Genomic DNA, 8349 nt, shown 5'->3' with positions numbered 1-8349 from the left:
TGGAATTTCTTGATATATCGGTTGAGAGTTGGAATGCATGTGAGGAGGAAGGGGCATATAATTATCCTCTGGGGGCATGAATCGATTCGGTGGAAATCTGTTGGGCATTCTATGCATGGAACGCATTGGGGGAAGCAAGGGTGGCATTGAAACATCCGTGTAACCTGGCAGTGGTGTGGGATGAAATGTTTCGGGCATGGACATGCGGGGTGGCATTGGTGGTGGTGGTGGAGGTGGAACACCTCTTAATGGAGGTGAATAATGAGGTGGGGGCATGTCCATGGATACTTTTGGTGGTAACATTACGGGTGGAAGTTCTTGAATTTCTGTGTAACCTCCGGTATCACCGGGAGGCATTGGCATGTAATCTTGATTTGGTAGTTGTCTGGAAGGTGGAAGGGGTTGCGGTGGAATCATGGGATTATAAGAGGGTGGCAAGGGGTAAATTTCGGTGTGAGGTTGTAAGTTTGGATTTTGAGAATAGTCCATTTCATCGGGGTTCATTTGATTCATGGGCGAGTATCTGTGGAATGCTGGGGAATTTCTAATGGGTGGTTGTGGCGGTGGAGGAGGTTCGTGATAACCGTATCCGCGATCTCCTCTACATTCGGGACAACCTTCTCCTCTGCAGTAAGGACAGTGTCCACCATCTTGGTAGTTTTGTTTATCTTGGTAGCCCTTATCCATATAATCGTGATCTCCGCAAGCGCAGGGACAACCTCCATTACATGCACACGGACAACCTCCGTCACAAGGGCAACCACCTTCGCAAGCGCACGGACATCCTCTTTCACAATCACAGGGACAACCACCGTCACATTCACACGGGCAACCTCCCTCACAGTCACACGGACAACCCCCTTCACAATTACACGGTCTATTACTTTCTCCATTGGAATAATTATTATATCTTCCGTAAGGTCCGGCACACGGACAACCTCCATCGCAATGATCGTCATTTTCTCCATAATAATCTTCTTCGTTCCCTTCACATTCCGCGCAAGATGGACAATGATTTGGAGGCATGGGTTCATTATACATACCTTCATGGTGACCTGGATACTCCCTTGACATGGGTGACGGAGGAAGAGGCGGTTGCTGCTGTAGTGGCATTCTAGAACTATGGTATTCATAAGGATACATTCCTCTTGGATAAGACGGAGGAGGAGGTGGTGGTGGCGGCGGTAGCGGTGGTAGCGGCGACGACAATTGCGGTGGCATGGGAGGTAAGGATGGTGGTCCTAAAGGCGATCCCATGGGTGGAGGAGGCGGCATATTGGACTGCGGCGGCGGCGGAAGAGGTACAGGCATCGGCTGCTCAAATGAATTGAATGAAGAAGGTGATGGACCATTATTGTCCGAAAATTTATGAAAATATTTGGTTCCAAAAAAATTTTTTATATTTACTTGGGGGGTAAAAGTTTTAAATCCATGCTGAAAAAGTCACAAATGTATTTACATGACATTTTCTAACTTTTTTTTTTTTTCTAAAAAATCTTTTTACCGAACGTACGAAAAAAAAAATTAATAAATAATAATAATAATAATAATTCACTACTAAAATGGTCGAGGGAAGGGAAATGGAACCTATTAATTAATTAATTAATTAACAATAATTTATATTTAGATAAGAATTGAAAAAAAAAGAAAAAAAATAAACTCACCGAAGGATTTTCATGATAATAATGTTGACCGTTTGTTATTCCACTCAGGTATAAGAGGGAAACAACAACGTTCGTCCAGAACGGCACATTACCCATGACACCTACAGTACGGCACAACTCTAATGACGGCTAAACGCCCACAAGAAACGATTAAATATAACTTGTTAGAGGTTTTTAAAGATCTTTAAATTTTTTTTTTAATTCTCATCACACGAAAGTTCAATATTACCTGACCTTGGTTTTGTTTTTTTCACACGTTCCAACGGTTATATATAAAAAAAAGTGCTTAATTTGTCCTTTACCGTAAAATCTTTTTTTTTTTTTTTTTTAATACGAATGTGATTACACGATTTTTAATTTTAGGCTGCTCTAGTTGGATGAAACTAGTGTAAAGTCATGCGTCGCGTAGATTAACCGAATTGTAAATGTTAATTTTAAGGTTCCATGCATGACTATATTGGGTTGACCAGGTACGACAATGAATCATCTTTCATTATTCCGATACGTACGTGATATTTAATATATAAATAAAAACTCGTTGATTTTGTTTTTTTCAACTGGTACCCTCTGATTTGATTGTTTTGTTTTTAAAAAAAATTAAAAAAATTTTTAATAAAACCACGTCCAAGATTGCCCTTCTCAGGAATTTTTAAACAATTGTGTGTGTGTTTTTTTTCGAGGGAGTCAATATATGAAATATTCTTAAATAAACGTTATTATTATTACTACTATCAATCAATTTCTTTTTCGTTTTAACACAATAATTAATTACCTCGGTTATTACTTACATACTCGTACTTAACGATAATCCTAATTTTTTTTTTTTTAGACATTACGCGACAATAAAACGATCGAATTCATTAATTATAGTTATTAGTTAATTATTAATCATAAATAATAATACTTTGAACTTTTGATTTCGGGTTGTTCGTTTGTTTAAATCGCTATCTTTTTTTTTTTTTCTTAAATTCCAAATTAATTTTTTTTAATCAAATATTTATCGTTAAATTTTTTTTTTTTTTAATTTTCTTATTCGATTGTTTATTATATTAAATTTTTTTCCCGTTTGTTGTTTTTTTCGTGTTCTAAACAAGCCGACAAACAATTAAATAAAAAAATTGTTTTCTTTTTTTTTTTATTTCGGCCGCCGCACCACAAAAACAAACATTTTTTTTCTTTTAAAATTTTAAATTAAAAATAATAATAATAATAATAATAATTTTGTTCGACGATTTGTTTTCCCGTTTGTTTAGGTCAAACAAACAAACAAACGATCGATCGATAAATCAATAATTTATTCTTGAGTTTTAATAAAAACGTACAAAGGTTAGTTATTACGTTAAAGAAAAAATTAAATTTTTTTTTTTTATTAACTTCGACTTGATCGTAATAATGATTTGTAGTGATTTAAAAACACTTCATTAATTCAATCGTCTGCTTTTTTTGCATTTTAAACATAAAAAATTTTTTTTCTTTTCATAACTTTCATAAAAAACGATCGTGTCAACAATATTGTCTCACATTGAAAAAAATCGCCATCTTTTTTTTTTCAATTTAATGTAATGTAATTAATTAATTAATATTTAGCTTATGAATTAAACCTTACATTCATTTTTAATAAGGTCAATAATAATAATTCATTCAATCTCAATAATCCAATACGTCATTTAATAATAATAATAATAAAGAAATAATCCTTGCAATTAATTTAAACATGGTAACTACAATGTTATTTAAAAAAAAAAAACTATCGAGTGATCAATGATCATGAATTACAGGCTAAATATCATATAAATGCCCGAGCAAATGAATAAAATTATTTAATTAGTTACAAATATGGAATATTTAATGTGTTATTTTCTATTTATAATTTTTGCTATTATCAATTGTAATTCATTTGCTGCCGGACAAAAAACGGTAAGAAAAATAAAAAAATCGTTTTAAACATTTCAACATTTATTATTTTTATTTTTAAAAGTTTTTATCGCAAAACAAGAAGAAATAACAACAACAAACGAAAAAAAAACTATAATTTAACGTTTTATCATAGACGCAAATAATAATAATGATATCATTAAAAATTATTGATTTATCTTTATCGAAAATCCGCCAAATTTTTTTTTTTCACGAACCTCTTTTTTTTTATATGTGCGATTGAGAAAAAAAAAGTTTTTGCGAGTAGTGAGCTAGAAACAACAGATAATATTAAATATATCAAAATAAGATAATGTTATTAAAAGCAAAAAATAATAATAATAATAATAAGAAAGAATTCTTTTGTATTTATATCGGAGAGAAAAAATAGATACAAGAAAAAAATTTTTTTTTCGATATGATTATTCGTCGTGTGTATTATTATATTAATACTATTAATCGTATATTTATATTAATACTATTTTTATTAGGTTAAAATATTATTCAAAAAATTAAAATTTTTGACGTAATTTTTGATTACGTAAGTCATTATAACTTCCACGTTTTTATTATTATTTCAGGCGTATTCAGATGTATCAGGCAACTATAATTACGATGATGAATTTATCGAATACAATTCATTTGATCCGATTTGCACGAGAACGATGCACCAAACCAGATACAAACCGATAAAATCAAATTACATTTATTACGATGTACCAGAAGAAACATTTATCGATAAATATCCGGCGGTTAAATATATTTCAAAACCGTTTAAAAAATATTACGCGCCAATAAGTAGAAAAAAAGAAATGAGATTTTATCAATTATTACAACCGGGTGAAAAATTCCAAGAGGAAAATCCAATCGTTCCTCCATCACCTCACACAAAACCCAAAGCACCGGCCATACAAATTTACGTCGTATGACCCGAGGATGACCTCAACCTTCCTTTTCTCGGAGGATGTTCTCCTAACTTGCTTAAAATTCACATGATCGACACGAGAAAAGCAGGTTGTGGTCCACTCGTCGATAAAAGTATCCATCGTCTTTTACGCATGCCTCTTCCGAAAAAATTAGATGGGGATACTAAAATGATATTTGTGATCGATTCAAAGACTAAAACCACGAAAAAGTATACGGTCGTGTAAATAGTTTAAGTGTTTTGTTTTTTATTAATTAATTTTTTTTATACTTTTTTATACTGTGCAATATAATTGTAATTTTTTTCTACTAAATTATTACACACTACAATGTTACTAACTACAATCCTAAACTTCTTCCATTCCTAAAATTTTTTTTTTATTAATTAATGACGTCATTAAATCATCATCCATTTACGATCCTATAAAGTTACAAAACGTTGTAAAATAGTAGCGTCTTTATTAGACAACCTCACTACAACGTAAAAAAAAACAATAATAATAATAATAATAATAATAATAATAATAATAATAATAATAATAATTTTTAAACGTTTTTAAAACATAACAAAAATTATTACCCGATAGAAAAGTAATAAAATCTTTTTCAGATTTATTTATTATTTTTTTCTCGATATTTTTTTTTAATAATAAATAACGTCGTCGATAATAATAATAATAATAACACTAATAATATATATATATATAGTAACGATGATGATGATGATAATAATAATAATAATATAATACAGACGATAGTAGTTATAATAAATTTTTCGTTTTTTTTTTTTTAATTATGAACCCCGAGTGGTCTAATATTAAATATATTATAAAATATAATATATTGCCCTTGTTATAAAAAAAAAATTAAATTATTTGATTTATATTATTATTAATATTATTATTATTATTATTATTATTATTGTTATCATTTTGTTCTACATTTTACCCTTTTTTATATTATAAAAAAGTATCAAGTTTTCATTATTGTTATTATTATTGTTTTATATAATTTTTTTTGTTGGTTTGTTTGTATATTGAAACGTTTAAGAGTTTGCGTGAGGAAGTATATTATCAATAATTATATTAAAATTATACTATAATATATATACTATATATATAAATAGTATATAATATACAGTATATATTAAATATCATATTAGTATACATATAGTATATTAGTATACTATATCCCTACTATAATATAATATTATTATAATGTATATTAATATATAATATAAATATATTAAATATATAATATATAAATATATATTATAATATAATATAATATAAACTTTTTTTTTAATTCGCTCTGTATATTGCATATAATTATAATATAAATATTTTTTATAATATATATAAAAAAAATTTTTGAGCGCACTCGCGTATGTTATTTTAGTAGTATGATTATTATTTTAATTTATTTTACATATTAAATAGATATTAATTTTGTCCGCTTTATAATATATATTATATTTATAGTATAAATACATTTTTGTACATTTAAATAAACTTAATTGAAATTTTTGGTTTTTTCCTCCCCTTCAATATTTTCAATTTAAAAAAGGAAAAAAAATTTTATTTTTCGTTTCAATCATTTTTTAATATTATATTATATTATAATATATATTATATAATTATATTAAAAAAAACTTTACGAGTTTAAATTTTTTTAAAATAATTTAACGGGTCGACAAATAAGAGGAATAATTTGATATTTTATTTAAATAAATAATTAAAATTAGGACGCTTAATTATATTATTATACTAAAAAATTTTAAAAATATATATTATAATATAAAAAAAAAATAAATACATACATTTATGTACGTCAATAAAAATAAAAATAATAATAATAATAATAATAATAATAATAATAACATTTTTGTTTTGTGTCATTTCAAGGATATTTCATTCAATTCCTTGCCTACATATTTTTTTTTTTTATTTAATAAATATTTTTTATTGTCAAGATCAAACGATTTTATTTTTTTTTTTTTTTACACGAGCAGCCGACAAAACAAAATAATACAATAATGATTATTATTATTATTACGACACCGAAATGTTCGTTTGCGTATAAATAATAAATAATTAATAAAAGCGTGAAAAGGGGTTACAAAAGTTAAATAATTGGAAAACGTTTTCATTTATTTATTTCAATTTTACCTCGCAAAGTTTATATTATAATAATATAAATACAATTTCACGTCACGAATTATTTTATTATTCATTTTATTAATGAAAAAAAAAAAAAAAACTGAAACAAACTCCTTTCAAATTTTTTTTGAAATATTTTAAATCAGAAATTTGAAAGCTGTAAGAAGAAAACGTTTGGGTGTGTGCGAGCGTGTGGGCGAGCGCGTGTGAGTTTTTAGAAGAAAAGGAGGAAATGACGTCAAACGACCGTAATAAGAAATTTTTCATTTGATTCCTTTTGCATGTTCGTCAATCATTTAAGCATAAACAACTAAAAAAATTTTTGACGTTTTCCGGATGAAACCGTTAAAATTAAAAATAATAATAATAATATTACGAGTGAGAAAAGGAGGTTTCGGGGGGGCGGGGAAACGGGATTTCATAAAAAAATTTAACACTCATTAATTATCACGATACGTCGTGATATAACGTGAACTTTAAACTTTACCCTTCATCATGCATTTCAACCGTTTTTTCCTCATGTGTAAATTTTTACATTTTTCAATATCAATTATAAACTGTTAACTTTAAAATAAAATTTTTCATTTCTACCTACGGTCCTGAACAATAATAATAATAATAATTTGAAAAACTATTCGTCTGTTAATCAATCAAAATTAAATTTAAAAAAAAAAAAATTCAAATAATGGATTTTCCAACTTTTTCTTTTTTATTATTTAATAACTTTTTAAATAAAAAATTTAAAGTGTTCAGTAAATAAAATTAAAAATGGAGGGAAGGGGGAAGGTACCATTGAAAGGGAAAAAAAGGGAAACTTTTCATCCTTTTAATTATTCAATTTTAATAATAATATTAAATTATTATTATTAATAATAATAATAAAAGTTTGAGTTTTATCGGCACGGTAAATATTATTTCAAATTTCCAAAGTTTTTTTCCCCAATTATTATTATCATTTTTTTTTTATTCCTACCCAGGTTAAAAAAAATAATAATAATGATTAAATTGAAAAGGGATAAATTTAAAAAAAAAAAAATTTTTTCCTTTAACCAATCACTGATTGAATTTTGTACAAAACATTCTTATTCTAAGGGTGACGATTAATCTTTCAATAAATCAAAAACGATCAAATTCAGTTAACGTTTTATACGACGGCTCGCAAATGAAAATTTCTCATTAGTTTTATATTATCACTGCTATAACGAACGTTTCACTACAACAATTTTCCGATGAAAAATTATGAAAATTTACTACGACTACGTTAATTAATTAATTAATTTTTGGCACAGAAATATATATATATAAAAACAATAGAATCCGTATTTTATAAATCGGAATTGACGTGTATTCCTTTTAAATTTTTTTTTTAATTATCGATTATTATCAAAAACCTTCTTATCAATTAAAAATAATTTCTTATCAAAACGAACAACAAAAACAAACAAAAAAAAAAAATTTTATCCAATTAATTAATTTCCGTTTCAAATAAAAAAAAAACAATTTTTATCGTTTTCTAATACTTTTTTTTTTAGTTTTCTCGTCGCTACCGTCGTCGTCGTCGTGAACGCAATGATAATAATAATAATAAAACTTTTTATTTAAATACTTTTCAACGTCGTAATTAATTTTTTTTTTTTTCTATTTCAAACAAAAACTAACGAAGCACTACGTTCAAAGTTTTTTTATTA

At 26.9% G+C, this 8349-nt stretch overlaps 2 protein-coding genes across 2 annotated transcripts in view; one reads left to right on the top strand and one right to left on the bottom strand.

Annotated features, from left to right (window-relative positions):
• The window catches only part of Phum_PHUM146270 (uncharacterized protein), a gene marked incomplete at both ends in the record, with an annotated part of 4420 nt that extends 2660 nt beyond the window's left edge, over positions 1-1760 (bottom strand). The window contains 2 exons of the mRNA XM_002424645.1: positions 165-1434; positions 1665-1760. Coding sequence (XP_002424690.1) covers positions 165-1434; positions 1665-1760 — 1366 coding nt within the window. The remainder of the gene's footprint in view (positions 1-164; positions 1435-1664) is intronic.
• A 1740-nt stretch (positions 1761-3500) lies between these two features.
• On the top strand, positions 3501-4729 carry Phum_PHUM146260 (uncharacterized protein; the record flags this gene model as incomplete). Its single annotated transcript, XM_002424644.1, is given in 3 exon segments — positions 3501-3581; positions 4160-4501; positions 4514-4729. The coding sequence occupies 3 exon segments, from the start codon at positions 3501-3503 to the stop codon at positions 4727-4729; spliced, it is 639 nt and encodes a 212-aa protein (XP_002424689.1).
• Between the last annotated feature and the right edge of the window lie 3620 nt (positions 4730-8349).

The sequence above is a fragment of the Pediculus humanus genome, genomic scaffold, assembly GCF_000006295.1.
Source record: "Pediculus humanus corporis 1103172107488 genomic scaffold, whole genome shotgun sequence".
In the NCBI taxonomy this organism is placed as follows: domain Eukaryota; kingdom Metazoa; phylum Arthropoda; class Insecta; order Psocodea; family Pediculidae; genus Pediculus; species Pediculus humanus.
This window is presented reverse-complemented; position numbering and strand designations above follow the sequence as displayed.